General features: G+C 44.1%; 1 protein-coding gene and 2 non-coding genes across 9 annotated transcripts in view; 2 read left to right on the top strand and 1 right to left on the bottom strand.

Moving 5' to 3' along the window:
- PHACTR2 (phosphatase and actin regulator 2) overlaps positions 1-26,948 on the bottom strand; it is a 212,020-nt gene that overhangs the window by 128,831 nt on the left and 56,241 nt on the right. For 2 of the 7 annotated variants that reach the window (XM_039911160.1, XM_039911159.1), the window contains exon 1: positions 10,820-11,043. The exons of 1 other annotated variant lie outside the window; for it this stretch is intronic. In XM_039911160.1, the coding sequence (XP_039767094.1) occupies positions 10,820-10,865 (46 nt within the window). In that variant the 5' untranslated portion in view covers positions 10,866-11,043. Of the gene's footprint in view, positions 1-10,819; positions 11,068-26,948 lie in introns of those variants that run through there. 4 more of the 7 variants (XM_039911162.1, XM_039911161.1, XM_039911163.1 and 1 more) reach the window with 3 other exon arrangements.
- LOC114809698 lies at positions 7,154-7,291 on the top strand. Its single transcript, XR_003757475.1, has one exon. It is a non-coding gene; the product is annotated as a small nucleolar RNA SNORA7 (small nucleolar RNA).
- On the top strand, positions 25,045-25,182 carry LOC114809840. Its single transcript, XR_003757614.1, has one exon. It is a non-coding gene; the product is annotated as a small nucleolar RNA SNORA7 (small nucleolar RNA).

Below are 26,948 nucleotides of genomic sequence, written 5' to 3' on the forward strand. Positions count from 1 at the left end.
TATCTGGTATTTACTCTTGTATTTACTCAAAACTAGAATAGTGTTTGGCATATAGTAAGCACTTAACAAATACCATGATTATTACTATTATTATTTATTACCCACTTTTTCAACATTGGTAAGTGCATGCTATTTTTCCAGTGCACAGTTTTTTGCAAGGAACAAGCTACTATCTTTATTCCTCTAGCTTCTTTTGCAAGTTTTTTTTTAAAAGATAAAATTCTAAAGTAGACTTAGCAAAGCCAATCACCTGAGTCTTAGTGTCTGCCCATCTACTTAGTAAAGAAGCAGAAAGTGACTTGTAAATTATCTGCCAGACATCCTGCCTGCCTACTGGGGAGGCAGTGGAACCTAGTGGAAAGAGGGCAAGACCATGAGACAAGAGACCTGGGGATCGTATCTCAGTTCTGTAAGTGGCTTACTGTGTGGCCCTGGGCAAGTCACTTATCCTCTCTAGGCCTCAGTCTCCTCATTTGCACACTGGGGATAAGATAGAGTGAAAGCCCACTGAGGAACTGGGAGATATTCAAACTCATAACTCTTTAGCTCCACCTTAATGAGTGCCATAATTATTAATATTATCAAAAGTGTTGGCCTGTAAAGCCACTAATGGGCAAATAGCCAGTATCCTATAGCATTAAGAGTTGGAAACCAGTTATTGTCTTTCTAGTCTTTGTAGGGAGTGGTGTTATTTTAATTTTCTTGTGATTGATGGGCAATTGTCTCAAAACAAACTCAAGAATAACAATAGCCATAAGAACAAAAGCTCACAAGATTTGTGAACCTTAAATTCTAACCTCAGGCTGATCGAGGCTGGGTGTGACCTTGAACAAGTCACTTCACTTCTGCTTCCCTTCTCAGTAAAATGGGGGGCAGTGGTGAGACCAACTGCATACCAGAACAAGGCAGGTCCCAGCACAGTATTATTGGGCAGGGCATGGCTTGCACCAGAAATGACTTCTCATCCACCGAAGCAGCTTGGTCTAGTGGAAAGAGTACATGCCTGGGAGTCAGAGGAGTTGGGTTTTAATCCTGGCTCCGTCACTTGTCTGCTATGTGACCTTGGGCAAGCCACATAGCTTCTCTGTGCCTCTGTTACCTCATCGGTAAAATGGGGATTAAGACTGTGAGCCCTACGTGGGACATGGACTGTCTCACACCAGATTATCTTGTATAATGATAATAATAATAATAGTGGTATTTGTTAAGCACTATGTGCCAGGCACCGTAATAAATTCTGAGATTATTATTATTAAGCAGGCCCATGGTCTTTCCCCTAGACCATGCTGCTTCTCCAGCACTTAGTACAGTACCTAGCATATACTTAATAAATACCTAATACTTAATACTAATACTTAATAATACTTAATAATACTTAATAATACCTAGCATATGCTTAATAAATACCATTAAAACATATCAAGGCTATTGTTGCCATCCCGAGAATAGGCTTTACAGGACTAAGGGCACTTGTAATTGTATACCCATTTCAGAAAAACTATACACCAGCCAGATGACTATACACCAGCCAGTTGCTCTGTCAGGTGACAGGGGAAGCCCATTCTTTATTTATATAACATCTCCCTCTAGACTGTAAGCTTATTATGGGCAAGGAACAAACCTACCAACTCAGTTATAATGTACTCTCCCAAGAACTTAGGACAGTGCTGTGCACATAGTAAGCACACAATAAATACAATTGATTGATTGAAGATCACCAACACAAAGTCCTGGAAGACACTAGCCTAGAAGCAGTTGTCCCAGCAACACTGCTTTTCAGGCTGGGACTTGTGAGGAGAATGGATGATAACTGAGCAGCTGCTGCAACACCATACTGAATGGTTTTTTTTAAGAAAAATTGATCCATGCAGCAGAGTGGAGTATTGGAATTGGGAGAGACAGGAGGCAGAGAAGTCAGTGAGGAGATTGACACAATATTCAAGGATGGATATAGGAATGGGAAGTAGAGATAATAATAATAATACTAACGATGGTATTTAAGTGCTTACTATACGCTAAACATTGTTCTAAGTGATGTGGGACAGAGACTGTGTCCAATCCAATTACCTTCTGTCTACCCCAACACTTAGTACAGTGCCTGGCACACAGTGAGTGCTTAACAAATACCAGAATTATTACTATTATTATTATTAGAGGAGTAGCCAGTGGAACAGACTGTGGAAGAGGTACCAGCGAGGAGGAGAACCAGGAAAGAACCGTGGAAGAGGGAATGTGTCTGTTCATTCTGTTATACTCTACCAAACCCTTAGTACAGTGTTCTGCACTTAGTAAGTACTCAATTAATACCACTGATTGATTGATTGGTACTTGTTAAGCACTTACTATTTTCCAAGTATTCTTTTAAGCACTCGAGTAGTGCTTTATCCAAGTTCACACAGCAAACAGGGCCCAGGCTCCTTCCATTAGGCTATGCTGTTTCTTCAGTGCCAAAAGCAGTCGAGAGGTCAGGGAAGATTAGAGCAGACAGAATCCATTAGATTTGATGAGAAAGAGGTAATCAGTGACTTTGGAGAGAGCAGTTTCAGTGGGATAAGAGGAACGGAAGCTGGATTGAAGATGGGCAAGGAGTGAGTTGGAGAAGAGGAAGTAGAAGCAGTGGGTGAACTGTCTATTCTTGGTATTTCCCTTGGCATATTTTACACCATTGTTCAATCAATCAATGATATTTATTGAGCACTTTCATTCATTCAGTCGTATTTATTGAGCTCTTACTGTGTGCAGAACACTGTACTAAGTGCTTGGAAAGTACAATTCGGCAACAGATATAGACAATCCCTACCCAACAACAGGCTCACAGTCTAGAAGGGGGAGACAGACAACAAAACAGAACAAGTAGACAGGCATCAATATCATCAAAATAGATAAATAGGACCATAGATGTATACAAATCATTAATAAAATAAATAGAGCAATAAATATGTACAAATATATACAGATGCGGTGAGGAGGGGAAGGGGGTAGAGCAGAGAGAGGGAGTAGGAGCAATGGGAGGGGAAGAGGAGCAATAGGAAAGGGAAGGCTCAGTCTGGGAAGGCCTCCTGGAGGAGGTGATCTCTTAGAAGAGCTTTGAAGAGGGGAAGAGAGTTAGTTTGGTGGATGTGAGAAGGGAGGGCATTCCAGGTCAGAGGTAGGACATGGGCCAGGGGTCGATGGCGGGACAGGCGGGAGCGAGGCAGAGTGAGGAGGTTAGTGGCAGAGGAGCAGAGGGTATGGGGTGGACTGTAGGAGGACAGAGGGAGGTGAGGTAGGAGAGGGCAAGGTGATGGAGAGCTTTGAAGCCAATAGTGAGGAGTTTTTGCTTCATGCGAAGGTTGATAGGCAACCACTGGAGATTTTAGAGGAGGGGAGTGACATGCCCAGAGTGTTTCTACAGAAAGATAATCCGGGCAGCGGAGTGAAGTATAGACTGAAGTGGGAAGAGACAGGAGGATGGGAGATCAGAGAGGAGGCTGATGCAGTAATCCAGTTGGGATATATGAGAGATTGTACCAGCAAGGTAGCAGTTTGGATGGAGAGGAAAGGGTGGATCTTGGTGATGTTGTGAATGTGAGACCAGCAGGTTCTGATGGCAGATTGGATGTGTGGGGTGAATTATAGAGCAGAGTCAAGGTTGACACCGAGGTTGCAAGCCTGTGAGATGGGAAGAATGGTAGTGCTGTCCACAGTGATGGGAAACTCAGAGAGAGGTCAGGATTTGGGAGGGAAGATAAGGAGCTAAGTCTTGGATGTGTTGAGTTTTAGGTGGCGGGCGGACATCCAGGTGGAGATGTCCTGAAGGCAGGAGGAGATAGGAGCCTGGAGGGAGGGAGAGAGAACAGGGGAGGAGATGTAGATTTGGGTGTCATCTGCATAGAGATGATAGTTGAAGCCGTGGGAGCAAATGAGTTCACGAAGGGAGTGAGTATAGATGGAGAACAGAAGGGGATCAAGACTGTCCCTTGAAAATGATGGTATTTGTTAAGCACTTACTATGTGCCAAGCGCTGTTCTAAGCACTAGGGTAGATACAAGGTATCAGGTTGTCCCGTGTGGGGCTCACAGCCTTAATCCCCATTCTACAGATGAGGTAACTGAGGCATAGAGAAGTTAAATGACTTGCCCAAAGTTACACGGCTGACCAGTGATGGAGGCAAGATTAGAACCCACTACCTCTGACTCCCAAGCCCTTGCTGTTTCCACTAAGCCATGCTGCTTCTCTTCTTATGGGTAGAGTGATGTATTAAGCGGTTGGGAGAGTAAAATATAACAGAGCTGGTGGACACTTTTCCTGCTCTCAAGTAGCTTGCAGAGAATAAGGGGAGACAGATAACTTATAATACATAATTTATAGGTGTATGGGTCCTTCAAGGCTTAGTTCTGGATTCCCTTCTATTCTCCATTATACACCCACTTCCTTGGGGAGGTCGTTTCCTCCAGGGCATCAACTATCAACTCTATGCAAACAATTTCCAAAACTACCTACTACATTAGGCTATCTCCTCCTGCCTGCAGGGCATCTCAATGGGAATTGCCATCCCACGGATACCTCAAACAACATATCCAAAAGTGAACTTGTTGTCTTCTCTCCTAAACACACTTATTCCTCTGGCTTTCCCATTACATCATCCCATCCCAGTCCCTTAAGCTTGCAATCCTGGAATTATCCATGACTCCTCTCTCTCTTTCAAACCACACATTCTATCACCAAATCCCATCAGGTCTTCTTTCACAACATTTCCGGAATCTTTTCCTTCCTCTTCACCCAAACTACCACCATATTGGTCCAAGCACTTAGCATAACCCAACTCAATTACTACATCGGCCCCGTCGCCTCCAGGCTCTGCCCTCTTCAGTTCCATATTACACTTAAGCACTTGGATACTCACACACCACTAGCAATTATGTACATATTTTGGTAATCTATTTTCCCCTCTTCCAGTAATGTGTTGTAGTGTCTGACTCCAGCTAGGTTGTAAGCTTCTTTTATCTTTTGGTACTTGTTAAGCACTTTATAATAATAATAATAATGTTGGTATTTGTTAAGCACTTACTATGTGCCGAGCACTGTTCTAAGTGCTGGGGTAGACATAGGGGAATCAGGTTGTCCCACGTGGGGCTCACAGTCTTAATCCCCATTTTACAGATGAGGGAACTGAGGCACAGAGAAGTTAAGTGACTTGCCCACAGTCACACAGCCGACAAGTGGCAGAGCTGGGATTTGAACTCATGAGCCCTGACTCCAAAGCCCATGCTCTTTCCACTGAGCCATGTGTCAAGCACTGTTCTAAGCCCTGGGATAGGTTAATCAGCCTGTATACAGTCTATGTCCGACACTAGGCTCACAGTCAAATTGGAAGGAGAACTAGTATTGAACACCCATTTAACAGTTGAGGAAACAGGGACACACAGAAGCTAAGTGATGTGCCCAAATTCACACAGCAGGTAAATAGTAGAAGGGGGATTAGAACCCATATCCTCTGGTTCCAAGGCCCATATTTTATCCTTTAGGCTACGCTGCTTCCCCTGCTTCTTGAGGCCAGGGTTCATGACTACTATGGTGTAGTGGATAGAATATGGGCCTGGGAGTCAGAAGTTCATGGGTTCTATTTCTGGCTTCACCACATCTTCAGTGTGACCTTGGCCAAGTCACTTTACTTCTCTGTGCCTCAGTTACCTCACCTGTAAAATGAGGATTGAGATGGTGAGCCCCACGTGGGACAAGGATTGTGTCCAACTTGATTTGCCTGTATCTACCCCAGGGCTTAGAGCAGTGCCTGGCACACAGTAAGCTCTTAACAAGTATCACAAGTATCATTATTATAATTTTTATTATTAATCACTTAGTAGAGTGTTCTGTGCAGAGGTGGTTCTCAATCAATATATTTGAGTGACTGATTGTCTGTGTCTTTCCATTTTCTTTAAATGCAGAACAGTTTTACCTTTACCTCAGAACGATGCCCATTCTATCGTCAGAATAATTATTGGTACACAGGTAACACAATCAAATCTGAATCCCATTATTCCCCTAGCACCTGTAGGAAAAATTACTGGGTAAATAAACAAAAAGCCCCAAACCCCAAGAGAATTTAAAGCAAGTAAACTGAGTTCAAGTTAGTTAACTCTTCACCTTTGATATCTTCTAAAATGCCTAATTCAAACATTAGATTCCAAGAGCTACTGCTATTTTAGTGCACTATTTATTCCTTAGAATAATTATTTTTTGTTGCCACTAAACTTAAAAGATTAACTCCACAATCCCTACCAGCCCATAAAGGTTAAAACATAGGGTAGTTGATTGGCAGTTTGTTATTGGTAGACAGATTCTCATTTAAATTAAATTGTCCCACAATATAATGAGAACAAAAAAAAGAGACTATATGTGAATATTTTATAAGCACAGGTGCACACACATTTGGTCCAGGAACATTTTAATTTAACTCTTTGTGGGCAGAGCTTCTAAGAAATGGAACAATTGGAATACAGTATAGGGTATATTTTCACCTGAACATAAAGAGAAAAGTGCCGAAAGCTGCAAACATATTCTAAAAGTAGACCCTGTGAAAATATTTATTGGAGAATATTCGAGAATCTGATTAAATGATTAAATGAAAAAAGATCTACGTATTCCATAGAAGAGAGATGAGAACTTGGAAAGTTGCAATTGAGAGAACTCAGCTGTTTTGAAAGCCATTCATCTGCATAATAAGCATGCATCACTTTTCAATTTATTTTTTGTTAACAGTTATATTTTCAGTTGTAGTGATGAATGGAATATTTCCTACGGTTTTGGCCAGCAGAATCCAACCTTGTAGGTGATTGAAGAAAAATATGCCTAACACATTATTTGGGATTTATTTTAATAATCACTCCATCACAGGGACAGAGAGAAGCTGAAACGGTTCCAATCAATCACAGAAAAACACTGACTGAGTGCTTAATGTGTGCGCTTACATTGCACTAAGTACTTGGGGGAGTACAATATAATAGAGTTGGTAGACATGATCCCTGCCCACAAGGAGTTTAGAGTCTAGAGGGGGAGACAGGCAATAAAATAAATTACAGTTGGGGGAAAAGGCAGAGTAAAAGGAAACAGAAACTCCTCACCATCGGCTTTAAAGCATTCAATCCCTCTGACTGCTCCTACCTCACCTCACTCCCTCTCAGGGTCTCATCTGGAGAGTTTCCAGTACTCTACCAGTCTTGACTATGGGAGGGAGGGTCAAGTAGAGGCATGTCCATTCCATTCCTGGCTTGGGCAGTGGCTAGCGGGTGGAAGGCAATCTGCTACAAGTCAAAACTTACCTGTGCTGGGTAGCAGCAGTATGGGAGAGAGTCGAGGGTGGAGACTCGAGTTTACTGCATGGAAGGTGGCAATGGTAAACCACTTCCGTACTTTTACCAAGAAAACTCTATGGATACACCACCAGAACAATTTCAGATGGAGGTGGGGCGTTCTGGGAAAGATGTGTCCATGGCGTCGCTATAGGTCGGAGACGACTCGACGGCATAAGACAAGACAAGGCGACTCGATGGCATAAGACAAGACAAGGCCTCACCTCACTGCTCTCCTACCCCAACCCTGATACACAATTCATTCCTCTAGTAATAATAATCTTGGTATTTGTTAAGCGCTTCCTACGTGCCATGCACTGTTCTGAGCACTAGAGTAGATACAATGTCATCAGGTTGTCCCATATGGGGCTCACAGTCATAATCTCCTTACAAGATGAAGTAACTGAGGCCCAGAGAAGTTAAGCTGGGAGCTGGGATTAGAACCCATGATCTCTGACTCCCAACCCTGTACTCCTTCCACTAAGCCACACTGCTTCCTTGCCAATCTACTCACTATAGCTCAATCTCACCTATCTCACCACCAACCTCTTGCCCACATCTGTCTCTGCCTGGAACACCCTTCCCTCTTCATATCGGACAATTACTCTCCCCACCTTCAAAGTCTTAGTGATGGCACATCTCCACCAAGAAGGCTTCCCTGACGAAGTCCTCCTCTAATCTTCTCCCACTCCCTTCTGTATCACCCTTAAGCTTATATTTGCTTCTTTACCACTTCTCCCTCAACCCCACAGCATTTATGTGCATGTCTGTGATTTATGTCTCTCTCCCTCTCTCCTCTCTCTATTTATATCAATGTCTCTCTTCACACTTTGCACAGTGAGAGTTCAATAAATACAATTGATTGATTGGTTGATATGTGCATAAAGTACTGTGGAGCTGGGAATGAGGTATCAAGAGCTTAAGGGGTACTCACCCAAGATAATGTAATTTTGTAGAATAATAATAAAAACCAAACTGTACTGTACAGTACTTAGAACTGTAGCCACATCTTGGAATGAAGTTTTACTTAGAAAGTTTCTCCCTGGGTAAAAATTAACACTTGGTATACCTGCTATTATTGAATACTAATTTAATTTTATGGTCTGTTTGATGTTAGGTGAGATTAAAGCAGCGTGGCTTTGTGGAAAGAACCGGGGCTTGGGAGTCGGAGGTCATGGGTTCTAATGCCGGCTCCGCCGCTTGTCCGCTGTGTGACTTTGGGCAAGTCACTGAACTTCTCTGTGCCTCAGTTACCTCATCTGGAAAATGGGGATTAAAACTGTGAGCCCTACGTGGGACAACCTGATGACTTTGTATCCCCCCAGCACTTAGAACAGTGCTTTGCACATAGTAAGCGCTTAACAAATGCCATCATTATTATTATTATTAAAGAGAACTATAACCCACTTTCTCTTAGGCTTCAGGATTAAGAAGCAATGAGAGAGCTCTAATGCATTTAACTTAAACGAAGGAAATGAAAGTTTTCTTTGCAATGATAATTTTACTAAATTCAAAGGAATAGTAAACAAAACCCCTCTTTTCTGTCTCCCAAACTCTGTATATCAAATCAAACAGCACAGATGGATACTCTTTTTGATACCGCTTCTTTTCTCAGAGAGGGTTCACCCCTTCGTAGTACTAATAAAAACTAGAAGAGTTTAATGATCCAGGTTACTGAGCTTTTTCTCAGCAATACGACCAACAAATGCAAGGGGAGAGGAATGTGCAGAAAAAAACACCCTTACTTTGTGTATAGGAATCTCGAAGGTTTGTTTCAGTTTCATTGGTATTAAGAGATTGTGTCCCGTCCTGTTACTGTCAACAGAATCTGGCTAATCTGTTTAACTAGTAAGTGGAATCTCAAACTCTCTTAAGCATTTAGTAAGAACAAGTTTCTAGCATAGTAAGTGTACACTTTTTTCATCGTTTCCTAACGTACCACTGCAAAACAATCGCAAAGATGTTTTTCCCTGCTGCTGGGGAAATGCCAGAGGTGCCTTCCTTCCCTTTTTTGTTACCGAAAAAAAGTCAAGAAAAAGAAACCACAAACCCTTCCCCATAATTCAAAACTGCCGTGCAAGTTTTCGGCCGAACTAACCTTAAGGTTCCCCCAATCGTGGGGGGACACGACTTTTTTTTTTTTTAACAGCTTGTCATGTAAGCAAAATATATTATTTGAGACTCTTCAGTCTTTTAGGTACCAAATTCTCAACCGTTTCTACTTCAACCCCCAAATCGAAGAAGGCAATAAGCGTTGTTCCGACCCTAAATGAAACCCCACCATCAGCTGGCAAGGTTGGAACAGGAGGAATTCTGTTTCACATTGCTCCGGGACAAGAGTTGGGAAAGGCAGAAATCAAAATCGGATACCTCTTTCCTGTTCTCCAGTTCGGGGCTTAGAAAAAGTACAGAGAGTCTGAGAAAGCCCCAAAGCTGGAAGGGCCAGCAGATGGTCATCACCCCGATCATCCTGGGGATCCGGGACGGGGGGTGACTTTAAAACCCAGGCCCGTTGCCCCAAAAATCATTCATCTTGTGCTGCTCTTTACCGAGGCGTTCAGCGCAGCCCGACCGGGAGAGTCCATAATCATTATAATAATAATAATAATCATTATCTAGGGGAATCGGTGGATCCGCGCCAAAGCCCGCGGGGGAGAGACAGACAGGGGAAGAGAGGGAGAGAGGAAGAGAAAGAGGGAGCGAGAGACTGAGGGAGAGGGGAGAAAGTGAGGGGAGAGGAAGAGAGAGAGGGAGCGGGAAAGAGGGAGAAAGAGAGGGAGCGCGAAAGGGGGAGAGAAATAGAGGGAGAAGGAGGGGAGAAAGAGGGAGACAAAAGGGGAGAGAGGGAGAAAAAGAGGGAGACGGAAAGAAGGGAGGAGAGAGAGGGAGAAAGAGAGGAAAGGGAGAGGGAAAATGAGGGAGAGAGGGAAAGGAGAGGGAGAGAGGGAGAGAAAGAGGGAGGGGAGAGAGGGAAAGGAGAGGGAATGAGAGAGGAAAAGAGAGGGAGAGAGAGGGAAAGGAAAAGAGAGGGAGAGGGAAAGAGAGGGAGAGAGAGGGAAAGGAAAAGAGAGGGAGAGGGAAAGAGAGAGGGAAAGAAAAATAGAGGGAGAGAGAGGGAAAGGAAAAGAGGGAAAGGCAAAGAGGGAGAGGGAAAGAGAGAGGGAAAGAAAAAGGGGGAGAAAAAAGAGAGAGGGAGGGAAAGAGAGTGAGGGGGGAAAGAGAGGGAGAGAGAAAGAGAGAGAGAGGGAAAGAAAGAAGGAGAGTGAGAGGGAAAGAGAATGAAAGGAAGCGGGAAAGAGAGGGGGAGAGAGAAGGGGGGCGTAAAGAGAGATGAAGGGAATGATAGGGGGAGAGGGAGAGAAGGGGTGGGGGGGAAGAAGTGTCCACTTGAGACTGAAAGTCCTAGAAAGCCCAAGTGGCTTTCCGGGGAGGGGGTTGGGGGGCGGGAGGGGGGGGGGGGGGTCCGTCCGGCCGTCCGGCTGACTCACCGGCCGGAGGCTGTTCGGCCAGCGTGGAGACCGAGGTCTGGCCCATGTCTTCGCGCCGCCGCGGGCCGATGGGGCGATCATGCGAGCCGGAGGGGCCCCCGCCCGGACGGCCCGCCCTCCGCCGCCCTCCGGGGGTCCATTTCGGAGAGATCTCCCCGCCGGGGGGGACGGAGACTCCGGGGAGGGGACGGACGGACACCGGGGGAGCGGGCAGGACCGGTCTGCTGTGGGTGCAGCCGCTCGGCCGGGCCGCCGAATGCCTGTCATTCCTCTATGCAGATCGGCCGGGGTCAGAGGTCGCGGGGAGGGCGTCCCTAACTCCTGCAGCCCCGCACCGCCCCGCACCGCCCCGTCCTCCGGCCCTCTCCACCCACACCATCAGCCTCCCTTGGGACACTCATTCATTCGATCGTATTTCCTGAGCGCCTACTCTGTGCGGAGCGCTACGCCCCTGGAAAGGACAAGTCGGCAGCCGATAGGGACCATCCCCGCCCACGACGGGCTCACACTCTAAACGGGGGAGACAGACAGCGAAACTAGACAGACAGGCATCGCCACCATCAAAATAAATAGAATCAGAGATCTATGCACACATCACCAATAAAACAGTCATAAATAACCCATACGAATATACACGAGGGCTGGGGGGAGGGGAAGGGGATAGAGAGGAGGGAGGCAGGAGGGGCGATGGGGAGGGGAAGGGGATAGAGGGAAAGGGAGGACTCAGTCCGGGAAGGCCTCCTGGAGGAGGTGAGCTTCATTCATTCATTCATTTTATCGTATTTCCTGAGCGCCTACTCTGTGCGGAGCGCTACGCCCCTGGAAAGGACAAGTCGGCAGCTGATAGGGCCCATCCCCGCCCACGACGGGCTCACACTCTAAACGGGGGAGACAGCAAAACTAGACAGACAGGCATCGACGTTATCAAAATAAATAGAATTATGATGCTGTTGGTATTGGTTAAGCGCTTACTATGTGCCGAGCACTGTTCTAAGCGCTGGGGTAGATACAGGGTAACCAAGTTGTCCCACGTGAGGCTCACAGTCTTCATCCCCATTTTACATATGAGGGAACTGAGGCACCGAGAAGTGAAGTGACTTGCCCACAGTCACACAGCTGACAAGCGGCGGAGCAGGGATTAGAACCCATGACTTCTGACTCGTAAACCCGTGATCTTTCCACTGAGCCACGCTGCTTCTCTAGAATTAGAGATCTATGCACACATCACTAATAAAACAGTCATAAATAATCCATACGAATATACACGAGGGCTGGGGGGAGGGGAAGGGGATAGAGAGGAGGGAGGGAGGAGGGGCGATGGGGAGGGCTCAGTCCGGGAAGGCCTTCTGGAGGAGGTGAGCTTCATTCATTCATTCATTCGATCTTATTTCCTGAGCGCTTACTCTGTGCGGAGCGCTACGCCCCTGGAAAGGACAAGTCGGCAGCTGATAGGGACCATCCCTGTCCACGACGGGCTCACAGTCTAAACCGGGGAGACAGCAAAACTAGACAGACAGGCATCGACACCATCAAATTAAATAGAATCATAGATATATGCACATATCACTAATAAAACAGTCATAAATGATCCATACGAATATACACAAGTGCTGGGGGTAGGGAAAGACGGTAGAGCAGAGGGAGTAGGGGCAATGGGGAGGGGCAGAGGGAAAGTCTGGGAAGGCTTCCTGGAGGAGGTGAGTTCTCAGTAAGGCTTTGAAGAGGGAACATGAGCCTGCTCTTTAAGGATGTTGGCACAGCCCTTAACTTTGGCAAGGTCTGCTTTGTTTCATGAGGTTTGGGGTTTTTTTACGTTTTGTTTTGTTTTCCTTTTGGTTTCTGTCTTTTTTTTTTTTTTTTTACAGCCTTTCCCACCCAGCTCTCCTCTTCCAAGAATGAAGTTTTCTCACCCTAGGACCATCATTGAGTACCTGTGGCCTGGAATGGCCTCCCCCCTCACATCTGCCAAACTAGCACACTTTCCCTCTTCTAAGCCCTACTGAAAGCTCACCTCCTCCAGGAGGTCTTCCCAGACTAAGCTCCACTTTTTCTCTGCTCCTCCTTCCCTCCCCATTGCCCCTACTCTCCCTCCCTGCCCCACAGCACTTGTGTATCTATATACATATTTATTATTCCATTTATTTTAATAGTGATGTGTATATATCTATAATTCTATTTATTTACATTGATGCTATTGATGCCTGTGCACCTGCTTTGTTTTGTTGTCTGTCTTCCCCCTTCTAGACTGTAAGTCCATTAGTTAGGGATTGTCTCTATTTGTTCCCGAACTGTACTTTCCAAATGCTTAGTACAGTGCTCTGCATACAGTAAGCGCTCAATAAATACGATTGAATGAATGAATGAATATATTAGTCATCTGGCAATACACACACTCTGGCAAACACATCATGGTTCGTCTTATCCTTCAATGCAGAAAACTTCAGGAAAATATAGCGAGCTGCACACAGACAGCAGTTAATACTATTACCATTACTAATACTTTTAAAAAGCCTCTGGAAATCACCCACAACCAAAATTACTTTGTCACACATACGATTTCCAATCGACTAATTGTGGGGAATGTGCGGAGGAGCAGCATGGCTCAGTGGAAAGAGCACGGGCTTGGGAGTCAGAGGTCATGGGTTCGAATCCTGGCTCTGTCACTTGTCAGCTGTGACTGTGGGCAAGTCACTTAACCTCTCTGTGCCTCAGTGCCCTCATCTGTAAAATGGGGATTAAGACTGTGAGCCTCATGTGGGACAAACTGTTTACCCTGTATCTACCCCAGCGCTTAGAGCAGTGCTCTGCACTAAGTAAGCGCTTAACAAATACCAACATTATTATTATTTCCACTCCTATTCCCCAACCAATTTAAAAGTGTCCCCCTTAAAAAACTGGGGAAGTGTTGTCCATCTGGACTCTGGTGGCCAAAGCAGAGTTGTGGGAGCAATGGTAGAGGTCATGGAAGTCCCCCTCCAGACTGTATGCTGCTTGAGGGCAGAGAACAGTTCTACCAACTTTATTATCTGCCAAGTGATTAGTATGGTGCTTTGCACACAGTAAGTGCATGATAAATACCACTGATTGACTGATGATTGATTGATGGAGAGATATGCTTTGCTCTTCAAGTGCAACCATAGCTCCTTATATCCCTTTTGTCAAGCCTCTTATGGACCAGTACAACTTGGCCTGGAATGTCCTCCCTCCTTGTGTCCAACAGACAATTACTCTCCCTCCCTTCAAAGTCTTACTGAAGGCACATCTCTTCCAAGAGGTCTTCTCTCTTGAGAAACCCTGGGCTTGGGAGTCAGAGTTCAAGGGTTCGAATCCCCGCTCTGCCACTTGTCAGCTGTGTGACTGTAGGCAAGTCACTTAACTTCTCTGTGCCTCAGTGACCTCGTCTGGAAAATGGGGATTAAGACTGTGAGCCTCACGTGGGACAACCTGATTACCCTGTATTTATCCCAGCGCTTAGAACAGTGCTCTGCACATAGTAAGTGCTTAACAAATACCAACATTATTATTTATTATTATTCCCTGATGAAGCCCTCTTTTCTTCCTCTCCCTTCTGCGTTGTCCTGACTTGCTCCCTTTATTCATTCCCTTGACCCAATCCCACAGCCTATATGTTCATATCTGTAATTCATGTTTGTCTCCCCCTCTAGACTGTAAGCTCATTTGGGGCAGGGAATGTGTCTGTTTATCGTTATACTGTACTCTCCCAAGTGCTTAGTACAGTGCTCTGCACACAGTAAGCTCTCTATAAATGCAATTGAATGAATGAATGAATGACTTCTGGTCCAAGGTTTAGATGGAACAGAACCCAAAGACATTGCTGCTGACCCAGCCCCACCTCACTCCAGTTACGCAAGCTTCATTTGGGCAAGCCCTCTGCCCAGCACCTCCCACCCCAACATGCTATATAAGAAATAAACCCCCTGCATGCTGTAAATTCACCTTCTGATTCCTACTTTTGAGAACACAATGAGCAATAACTACCAAATATGGCAGGATAAAAATGAGGCTCAATAATGACTCATCAACCACTGGTGGAACATGCCAAGTGCACATTCAATTGGAATATTACACCTGCCAGAGCAGTAATTTCTTACTGAATTTAACCACAATCTGCAATCTGTTACCGATTAACCTCCTCCCCTTGTGGGCAAATACATTGATACTTACATATTGCAAATAACTGGAATTTGGAGGAAAAGGACAGGTGCAAAATTCAATTTTTGGTATGGTAGCATAACACTAGAAAACCTAGAGAAATTACCATTTTCACAGACCACATTCCCCATTTCTCCACAACCCATTTCTCACCCATCTCCACTTCCTCTACCCCTTCCTTGAGGAATGTTGGCCAACTGTTCAAACCTCTTCTATATTTTGTTGGAGAGGTGATGAGAGAGATAAGGAGCCTCTATGGGATGGCCAGATGAAAAAGACTGAGAATCACTGTACTGCTAGGTGGCTTCATGGACTCCATCCTCTCCTGGTTCTCCTCTTATCTCTCTGGCCCTTCATTCTCAGTCTCCTTTACGGGCTCCTCCTCCTCCCTCCCACCTCCTAACTATAGGGGTTTCTCAAGGGTCAGTTCTTGGTCCCTTCTGTTCTCCATCTATATTCACTCCCTTGGTGAACTTTTTCGCTTCAACTGTCATCTCTACTCAGGCAACACCCAAATCTACATCTCCTCCCCTGTTCTCTCTCCCTCCCTCCATGCTCGTATCTCCTCCTGCCTGCAGGACATCTCCACCTGGATGTCCCCCCGCCACCTAAAATTCAACATGTCCAAGACTGAGCTCCTTATCTTCCCTACCAAACCCTGTCCTCTCCCTGACTTTCCCATCACTGTGGACAGCAGTACCATCCTTCTCGTCTCACAAGCCCGTAACCTTGGTGTCATCCTTGACTCTGCTCTCTCATTCACCCCATACATCCAATCCATCACCAAAACCTGCCAGTCTCACCTTCACAACATCGCCAAGATCTGCCCTTTCCTCTCCATCCAAACCACTACCTTGTTGGTACAATCTCTCTTATCCCAACTGGATTACTGCGTCAGCATCCTTTCTGATCTTGCAACCTTCTGTTTCTCCTCGCTTCAGTCTATACTTCACTCAGCTGCCCAGAATTTCTTTCTATAGAAATGCTCTGGGCATGACACGACCCTCCTCAAAAATCTCCAGTGGTTGCCTATCAACCTTCATATAAAGCAAAACCTCCTCACTCTTGGCTTCAAAGCTCTCCATCACCTTGCCCCCTCTTACCTCGCCTCCCTTCTCTCCTCCTACAGCCCAGCCCACACACTGCGCTCCTTTGCCACTAACTTCCTTACTGTGCCTCCTTCTCACCTGTCCCACCATTGACCCCTGGCCCAAGTCCTACCTCTGGCCTGGAATGCCCTCCCTCTTCACATCCACCAAACTAGCTCTCTTCCCCCCTACAAAGCCCTACTGAGAGTTCACCTCCTCCAGGAGGCCTTCTCAGACTGAGCCCCCCTTTTCTTCTGCTCCTCCCCCCTTCCCATTACCCCTACTTCCTCCCTCTGCTCTACCCCCTTCCCCTCCCCACTGCACTTGTGTATTTTATACATATTTATGATTCTATTTATTAATGATGTGTATATATATCTATAATTCTGTTTATTTTGATGCTATTGATGCCTGTCTTCTTGTTTTGTTTTGATGTCTGTTTCCCCCTTCTAGAATGTGAGCCCATTATTGGGTAGGGAATGTGCTTAGTACAGTGCTCTGCACACAGTAAGCACTCAATAAATACGATTGAATGAATGGATGAATGAATGAAAGTAAGTGCTCAATAAATACGATTGACTAACTCCCCGCTAGGGCTGAAATCACTGCAGCCGATGATGTGCCAATGCTGTGCCCATAGCTCCAGGAACGAGCAGCCACTGCAGTTTTTGCCACCCATGTTTGCAACCTATTTTCATACCGTCCCCTGAACTCCCCTAAGTCTGAACCATACCTCATCATGGTAAGGAATGAAAAAGCTAGGAGTAGGTGAATGTCTGATGGGACTATGCCAACATTTAATAATCCATGGAAGAATGGATAAAGATGGACATGGTGAAATGAAATTCCCAAATAATTCCAAATCCTCATTCTGGGCAAAGATTTCAATGTCCTCCCACAGCAAACCTTGGCAGCACTGCCTGAAAGAAGTGAAAAGGGCAGATTTTAAATTTCACGTTTTCCCCCTTCCTCTTTTCTGGAAGGAGTAGCTAAAAACAAAAAAGAAAGGAGTGGAAGAGCCATTACTAATCCTCAAACAGAAGAACCAGCTCCTAAATCAAGAGCTGCTTGAATAGAATCTGTCTGAAGAAAACAGAAACACTTTGTGTTGTGCAAGACATCTAAGGGGCCAGTTCCTTCTATTTATGAATTTTTTTTGGTCAAACTAATGTTTTTTAAAAGTAGATATTGCCCCCTCCGTGGGAACTCCTTTGTAAACAATTCCAACAAGCCATGAAAGGAACTGGCTTGAAGGAACATTAGCATCTCTACTGTCTTCAGAGGAAACTGAAATCTGGCTCTCTGATAAAAGCTGCAGTAGAAACAAATGTTTGGTGCTACCGTACTTAGGTTTCAGTTGAGAAGCAGCACAGCCTAGTTAAAAGAGAACGGCTCTGGGGTTCAGAAGCCCAGGGTTCTAATCCGAACTCCACCACATATCTGCTGTGAGACCTTGGGCAATTCACACCTTCTCTGTGCTTCAGTTCCTTCATCTGCCAAATGGGGATTCAATACCTGCTCTCCCTCCTACTTAGACTCTGAGCCCCATGTTTGGACCTGATTATCTTGATTCTACCTTAGTGGTATTTGTTAAGCGCTTACTATGTGCCGAGCACTGTTCTAAGCGCTGGGGTAGACACAGGGGAATCAGGATGTCCCACGTGGGGCTCACAGTCTTAATCCCCATTTTACAGATGAGGTAACTGAGGCACAGAGAAGTTAAGTGACTTGCCCACGGTCACACAGCTGACAGATGGCAGAGCTGGGATTCGAACTCATGACCTCTGCCTCCAAAGCCCATGCTCTTTCCACTGAGCCACGCTGCTTCTCTATTAGTGCTTAATACAGTGTTTGGCATATACTAAGCTCTTAACAAATAGCACAATAATTATACTTATTCTGGGGGGAAACCATCAGATAAAATGAGGACTGCCTTGTTTCACTTTATGAGGGCTGACATCCTTGATTTATAGACAAAAGATGAGGGAAATTTTCAATTTCATGTCAACTGACTTGGCCTGAGAGATGTAGGTTATGTGCTTGCTGAGGGACTCCAAAAGCTCCCAACAAGTGATCAAGTGAGCAGTCCCTGCGAGGCCACAGCCCTGTTAATCAATCGGTGGTATTTATTGAGCACTTAATGTACTGCTACCTTAGACAACATACAAGGCTCCTGAAGTCCAAGCCCCACCGCAGTTTCAGGTGTTAGGCTGTAAGCTCCTCTCTGGACTGCATGCTCCTTGTGGGCAGAGAACAACAATAAGAATAAGAATAAGAATAATTTGGGTATTTGTTAAGCACTTACTATGTGCTGAACATTGTTCTAAGCGCTGGGGTAGATACAGGGTAATCAGGTTGTCCCACGTGAGGCTCATAGTCTTAATCCCTATTTTACAGGTGAGGTAACTGAGGCACCGAGAAGATGGCAGAGCGGGGATTAGAACCCACGACCTCTGACTCCTAAGCCTGTACTCTTTCCACTGAGCCACATTGCACAATGTGTCTACCAACTCTGTTATACTCTCCCAAGAGCTTAGTATAGGCTCCACATGCAGTAAGTGCTCAATAAATATCACTGATTGGTTGACCGAGCTCTTCTAAGCTCTAAGTCCCCCTAGACTGAAAGCTTCTTGTGGGGTAGGGATCATGTCTCACCAACTTGGTATAGTGTTCTGCACACAGTAAGCCCTCAATAAATAACACTAATTGCTTGATTGATTGATCAATCTTAAAAGAACCTTAAAAGAGATGGTGAGGAGTTTCTGCTTGATGTGGAGAGGGATGGACAACCAGTGGAAATTTTTGAAGAGTGGGGAGACGTCTGCAGAATGTTTTTTCCAGGAAAATGATCCAGGCAGCAGGGTGAAGTATGGCTTGGAGTGTGGAGAGACAAGAGGCAGGGAGATAATAATAATAATGTTGGTATTTGTTAAGCGCTTACTATGTGCAGAGCACTGTTCTAACCACTGGGGTAGACACAAGGGAATCAGGTTGTCCCACGTGGGGCTCACAGTCTTCATCCCCATTTTACAGATGAGGGAACTGAGGCACAGAGAAGTGAAGTGACTTGCCCACAGTCACACAACTGACAAGTGGTGGAGCCAGGATTCGAACCCGTGACCTCTGGCTCCAAAGCCCGGTCTCTTTCCACTGAGCCATGCTGCTTCTCTGATCAGTGAAGAGGCAGATGCAGTAGTCGAACTAGTTCTTGATGTTCTTTTGGGGGAATTGGGCAATTTGGGGATATAGAGCCAGCTAACATCCCCTTTCCCAAACAGCGTTTCATTGCATTTGATAATGAAATGAAGGATGGCCAAATATATATCTGCAGATGGGGCTATTTATCAGTCTCCCTAACTAGTTGATAAACTATGATGATAAACTAGTCAGACGCTGAAAAACACTGCCTAAGGGGAAAATTTGATATCCTTAACGTTCAGATTATTTTAGACCTTTGAGGAAGAGAAAGACCACATTCCACATGAATTAGACAGCAGAGGAGGCAGACCTGTAAAGCTGGCTTTTGTTCCCTTTGTTTCAGAATGTTTTGTATAAGTGCCCAGAATGGAAGCCTACTTTGTTTTGTAGCTTTCTTAATTTTGTTTACCGAGTTTTCTTCCTGCTGCTCGCTCCAGCTGAAAGGACTGAAAGGATCCCTTATTCTTCACTGACTCTTTCCCTGAGTGTTTTATTCTGGGGGATGTAGTGTTAGTGCTGGCTTTAGTGATTCACCTTAGAATTTAAAGATTAATTTAAAAAAAGGCTCTTGAGAGGTAGCATCCTAATGCCCTCATCCAAGAATCTTTTCAGGGAAAATCAATGCATTGAGGAGTAATCATCTGTAGGAGTAATTTTCCACTGAGCTTCATTTCATAGGAAAAAATAATCCTCGGAATCACTGTTGCATATAAATTGGGGCAACTTCTTCAAGACTTCCTCAATAAGAATTGCTGCTTAAAAAGAAAAAAAGTTACAGAACAGCTGGAGTGAATGGAGCCAGAGGCTGAAACTAGAAGTTTGACACTTTGCTCTTATGGGCACCAAATGAGAAGATGAAATTTTGAATTGGAAGGAAATGCCATATTTCTACATTGTTTGTTGAAAAAAGCATGGCACTAGGATCAGAAGGGAGTTATCAAAGAAAAATAAGGTGAGCCCTGACCTCAAGAAGTTTACAACCGAATGAAGGAGACAAGCGAACACAGAGGGAAAAGACCAAACAAACAGAAAGTGGCTGTGTAAATAAGAGAAATATGCTTAATGATAAATGCAAGGAGAATGGTAGCTGGTAATATGCTTAAAACCCCAGACTGGGAAGGAGCTTAAATCCAATAATGCTGCCTGCAGGAGACCTTGAGGGAGAGGAAAGACCTGGATGGCTCAGCAATTGGAGGAAAGAGCATTACTAAGCAGGGAAATCAATCAATCATATTTATTGAGCACTTATTATGAGCAGACTGTACTAAGCACTTGGGAGAATACAACTGAATTAGCAGACACATTCCCTGTCCACAATGAGCTTGCAGTCTAGAGGGCACCACAGGGCTCAGAACTAGAGGGGGTAAGTGAAAGTAAAGGGAAGAAAAGAGGGGAGTGAGGATCTGAGCTTCTTGAGGGCATGGACTGTGCCTACCAACTCTATTTTATTATACTTTCCCACGTACTTAGCACAGTACTTTGCACAAAGTAAGTGCTAAATAAACACCATCAATGGATTGATTGATTGACTCTACAGGTAGAGTGGAGGTGGGGGCACACCAGTCAGGGCAGCATCTCTTTCAGGGGAGGAGAAGAGATGTTTCAAGAGTATGACTAAAAGAGAGAGCAGACCAGCGCTGTTGGGAACTTGAGCCTGCAGGCTCTGCTGCTCTGTCCTGTTCTCTCTGAGTTAGGCTGGCTCAGCTGGTAGACCCCATTCTCCCACATGGAGAGGCAGGTCCCCTCGAAAAACGTAAGCTCGTCCTCTAGACTGTAAGTTCATTGTGGGCAGGAAACGTGTCTCTCCCAAGCACTTAGCAAGATGATTTGGACTACAGATGACAAATCTGGACACAGCAAGGCAATCATAGCAAGGGGTTGACTAGTACCCACAATGATTAATTCCTGTTGCATTAAGTTCAAACTGGTCAAAACTAATGCTTTACAATCCACAACAAAGCTCGGGGACACTCTGCCACCATGAAACGGGGAAAAAAGCCAACTCGTGTGCAGTAATGTGCCGTTATATTGTGCTGTGTGCACGCTCAACATGAGATAATATCTATGTGACATTTTGCAGAAGAACATTTTGCTGCCCTGCCCCCACGGCTGTCCCTCAACCAAGAGGAACCTCACCCCTGAGACTCCAATTTATGTCCTAATGACAGCTCACCCTCCTTCCACATCTCTGAGGGGAGCCGGGTGGCCTCTTTGCTGCTTTCTCCGGCTTTGCTCCCTTTGTGAATGATTTGACCTTGCTTACTGTCTAAAAGGCAGTCAAGTGGCCAACCAGAAGTAACCCGATTATTTGTGCTGTTCAAACTCATTGCATTTGGGGCACAACCACAGATTTTTACCTGTGGCTGTGTTCCAAATGCAATGAATTTGGTTAAGCCAAATCTCACATCATACTTTGATTTATTCTGCTGGGATCAGTTGAATAGTTTCGTTGACTGCTCAGCTGAAAAGTGTGAGCAATGAATTTGAGACAGGAGAGTTGAAGGTCACATGCAATAGCAAAGTTCTCTAGAGAGGAGCACAGCATGTAGGTTGGAGATTTGTGGGTGAAACTTGACAATTCCAGCAGTGCCAGAACTAAGAACTGCTGGTTCTAAGCATGCTGAGATTGAGCCTGGAAAAATGGCATAAACTAAGCATTAATTCCCAACTTTGTATTATCTTCCAGTGCTTAGTACAGGGATCTGTACCCAGTAATGGCTTAATAAACACTATTGTTTTTAATGGCATTTGTTAAGCACTTTCTATGTGCCAGGTACTGTACTAAGTGCTGGGATAAATACAAGATAATCAGGTTAGACACAGTCCATGTCCCACATGAGGCTTACAGTCTTAATCTCCATTTTACAGATGAGGTAACTGAGGCACAGGGAAGTTAAGTGACTTGCCCCAGGTCACACAGCAGACTAGTGGCATATCTGGGATTAGAACCTTTGACTCCCAGGCCCATGTTCTACCCACTATGCCATGTTACTTCTCTATTATTACTACTATTGGATAGTGAAACTTAAAAAAAAAACTATTTGCCTTTCCACCCATATACTTTTAAATATTACTGAACTCCACTGCATGGAACAACTTTAAACAATCATAAAACCTGCACTCAACCTTTATTTTGGTTTCCCTTTTGTGGACTGGTAAACATCTACCTTTAAAGTTTTAAACCTGAGTTAAGGAACCACAGATGTAATCCCTAAACCAATCAGTCAATCAGTGGTATTCACTGAGTGCTTACTATGTACAGATCACTGTACTACGTGCATATGCTTGGAAGAATACAATATGAAACGGTAGAAAGAGATGATCCTTGCCCACAAGGAGCTCACAGATGAGAGGGGGAGAAAGGCATTGAAATAAACTGCAGATAAGGAAAAGGTACATAAGTGCTGTGGGGCTGGACAAGGGGTGAATATCAAAGTGCTTATGGGGAACAGGCCCAAGGGCATGACAGAAGGGAGAGCTAAGGCAGGAATGTGAGGTCTTGGTTGGAGAAGGCTTCTTGGAGGAGATGTGATTTTAGAAGGGCTTTGAAGATAGGGAGAGAGGTGGTTTGTCGGATATGAAGGGGGTCAGGCTTCCAAGCCAAAGGGAGGACATGAGGTGGGCAAGTGGTGGCTGGCGACAAGAAAGACGAGATCAAGGTAAAGTGAGAAGGTTGGTGTTAGAGGAGCTAAGTATGTGGGCTGAGTTGTAGGAGGAGATCAGTGAGGTAAGTTAGCAGGGGGAGAGCTAATGGAGTACTTTCAAGACAAATGGTTCATTCTTGGTAGAATTGAACACAGGGTCATCATTCTATATTCTTTCAACCTCTAAATCCTTTTGCCAAATATCAAAGTGTAAAATAAGCTACTTAGTTATAACCCAAATCTACTGTTAAATAGACAACTTACAGGAATAGCTGCCTTGTTCATGATGGAGAAGTTTTAGGAATTTAAATTGGTTTTAGAAACTCGAAATTACATTTCGATAAAAATAGGCTGACAAATTTTCCAAACGGGTGAGCGGACGAAAGGCAGTTTGCAGGTGTTCCCTTTTAATCTTTCATCAAAACATGATTTAGTCAGGAAGAAATGGTATAATCACATAATTTTTAAAAACAGCATTCAAAATGATCTTGGAATTGTGCCCCTCCAAAACCTCCCACTTATCCAAAGCAGCAACACTTCCTTATTTAATGCTTCCCATTTTTTTAACTTCTTAAACGAAAGGCTCTTAAGTATCAGAGTGCACCAGGGAGGAAAAAAAAAAAGTCAAACCCTGACAAGTCATAGGATTGTTTCACTTTTGATGCATCCAAATCAAAAAAATGAAGTCACTTCAGGAAGCAGTTTATTTATTCCTGAAAGGAAGAAGAGGTGTGTTAACTCATGGAATGCTTAATCTAGAAAAGGCATGAGGAAGAAAGGATACTGCTCGAAATTTTATATTGAGATATATCTTTGGGAAAATCAGTCTGAGGAAAGCACAAGACTACATTCTCTTACTGGCTCTGGGTGAATCTGGATGTAGCCTTTCAATTCTCATTAAACTTGGTACATTTTTGAAACATGGATGACACATATATCATTTCACTCCTCACACCAGACCAGGCCAGACCACCAAAGTCCCCACCTTCAAAGCATTATGAAGGCCAAATCTCCTCCAAGCAGCTTTCCTCAATTTAGCCCTCTTTTCCCTGGCTCCTTCTCCCCTCTGTGACCCCCAATCCCACACCACTTATATTATAAATGATTTGTTTATATTAATGTCTGTCTCTCCTCTGGACTGTAAGCTTGCTGTGGGAAGGGAACATGTACTTTTCCAAGGGCTTAGTACAGTGCTGTGCAGTTAGTAAGAATTCACTAAATACCACTGATACAACTTGCAACATATGTGAAATATAGATGACATAGGCATTCCCTGAATTCAAAGAAGAGCTGTGTATGTACATGTTCAACACACATTTCCTCATGATTCAAAGAATGCAACATTAATTTTCAAGGACAAATTCATTCATTCAATCATCATTTATTAAGTGCTTATTGTGTGCACAGCACTGTACTAAATGCTTGGGAAAGAACAATACAAGAACAAACAGTGACAATCCCTGCCTACAGAGAGCTCACAGTCTAGAATGGGGGAGATAGACATCAATATATAAATACATAAAATGACAGAAATATACATAAGTGCTAAGGTAAATGTAAAATACAAATTTGTAATTTCAATAGACCATGATAATATTAATACCTATTTTCAAATTTAATCTTACTTTGCTTTATTACCTTTGGCACTACTGTTTTTACACCTTTCCATAGCATTTATTTACTTTATATTCATTTTCATACCTCCTTATCCTTTCATTTTTCTGCTGTCAACAGCTGTAGTGTTGTCCCATTATTTTCAGATAATTTACGTCTGCCTTCCTCCCAAATTAGATTATAAGCACTTGAGATTGGGGACACTGTCTTTCATCCCTTGTATATACTCAGGTGCTTAGAACAGTGCTCTTTCATACTACAGGCCAGGGAGTCAGAGAACCTGGAATCTAATCCCAGCTCTGCCATTTGTCTGCTGTGTGACTTGGGTCAAGTCATTAATTTCTCTGTGCCTTAGTTACCTCATCTGTAAAATGGAGATAAAGACTCTGAGCCTTTTCTGGGACAGAGACTGTATCCAACCTAATTAGCTGGTTCCTAACCCTGGCACATAGCAAGTGCTTAACGAATACCATAAAAACAATAAATACTTTTGACTACATGCCAGAATCCCCTCTCAGGATCACACCTGGAGTGTTTCCAGTACTCTACCAGTCTCTGCTACGGGAGGGAGAGTTAAGTAGAGGCATACACATTCCTTTCCTAGCTTGGGCAGTGGCTAGCGAATGGAAGACAATCTGCTACAAGTCAAAATTCACCAATGCTGGGCAGCAGCAGAATGGGAGAGAGTTGAAGGCAGAGACTCAAGTTTACTGTGCAGGAGAAGGCAATGGTAAACCACTTCTTTATTTTTACCAAGAAACTTTTATGGAAAGACTACCAGAACGATTGCAGATGGAGTTGGGATATTGTGGGAGAGATATGTCCATGGAGTCGCTATGGGTCGGAAATGATAGGACAGCATAAGTCAAGACATACCAGAACAAATATTTTAGCCATGTTCTCTTGTTTCTTGATTGCTGAAGTGGCAAACTTCTTACTTTAAACCATTAGAATTGACTATTTAGCACCTGGCTCTTAAGATGTTGAGAAAACAAGGATCGACTGTAAAAGTTAAATTTCTAGGTAGATAGACTCCACCCCCATTCAAAATCTGCATTTAATTTCAGAATCTACCAGTAGATGATCCACACATATGTGCTTTTCATCTGTATATGTGATCTGAACAGCCTTGGGAGATTTGGGAGAGGAGACCCAACTTGTTGTGGGCAGGGAATGTGTCTGTTATATTGTTAGATTGTACTCTCCCAAGGATTTAGCAGTGTTCTGCTCTCGGTAAGCACTCAATAAATATGATTGACTGACTGACTGACTGAAATGCTCAGAAGGCCAGCCCCGACACCTGCAGATGAAGCTGTGGCCAACATAATATTAGGGGCAGAATATTTACCAGAGTGAGAAAAGACGATTAATCAGAGTAAAGATCTCTATTATTCAGCTTCAGCTTCAATGGTGAAGGAAACTGTATTCCCTAAAATTTCAACCCAAGGAAACAGATTTTCTATTGCCCCAAATAGACAATATTGTGAGCTGACACTAGCCAACAACTCTCAAACAGATATTGATGCAGCGAATACTGGAGTGCATTTTTCTTTAATAAAAGGTCCATTTCTTTATATGCTAAGAATTGCAACTACCACTATGTAGGCACGTGTTAAGCCCTAAAAATAATTAGGCTCTTTGGGAAACTGTGTTGTCTTCCAATAAAATACTGTGACAAATATAAAGCAGTGTGGGAAGCAGCATGGCTCAGTGGAAAGGGCCTGGGCTTCGGAGTCAGAGGTCATGAGTTCGACTCCCGGCTCTGCCACTTGTCAGCTGTGTGACTGTGGGCAAGTCGCTTCACTTCTCTGGGCCTTAGTTACCTCATCTGTAAAATGGGGATTAACTGTGAGCCTCACGTGGGACAACCTGATTCTCCTGTATCTACCCCAGCGCTTAGATCAGTGTTCTGCACATAGTAAGCGCTTAACAAATACCAACATTATTATTATTATTATTATTATTAAAGCAATAAGGACGGACAATTACTGTGTCCAGTTTGGCACAAGGTTGCATCTGACAAGTCTAAAACATAGTCAAGGACTTCAACTACTGACTGGTACCACTAAATTGTGCTATCTTGGCAGTGAGGCTAGACAAAAAGCTAATAGATCCTTTTGGGAGATTGATATGTAACTTTAGTTTGAGGCATCAAACCAAAAACCAAAATGAAGGTTTATAGATACCACATCTGAATTCTAGAGTATTTTTATTAATGCCACCCACATGTTCTACTAGCAAATGGCGAGATCTTTGCCAGGTCTGTGTCGTATCACACTTTGTTACTCAGGAAAAATGACAAGAATGGATAGCAGCACACTTCCAAACAACTTCGAAATGGTGAGCTGAAGAACTGCAGAAATATTTTAAACAAAATGAAAAAAACCTCAACTCAGGAAGCTCAGCTGTGGT

Source organism: Ornithorhynchus anatinus, chromosome 2 (assembly GCF_004115215.2).
Source record: "Ornithorhynchus anatinus isolate Pmale09 chromosome 2, mOrnAna1.pri.v4, whole genome shotgun sequence".
NCBI classification, from domain to species: domain Eukaryota; kingdom Metazoa; phylum Chordata; class Mammalia; order Monotremata; family Ornithorhynchidae; genus Ornithorhynchus; species Ornithorhynchus anatinus.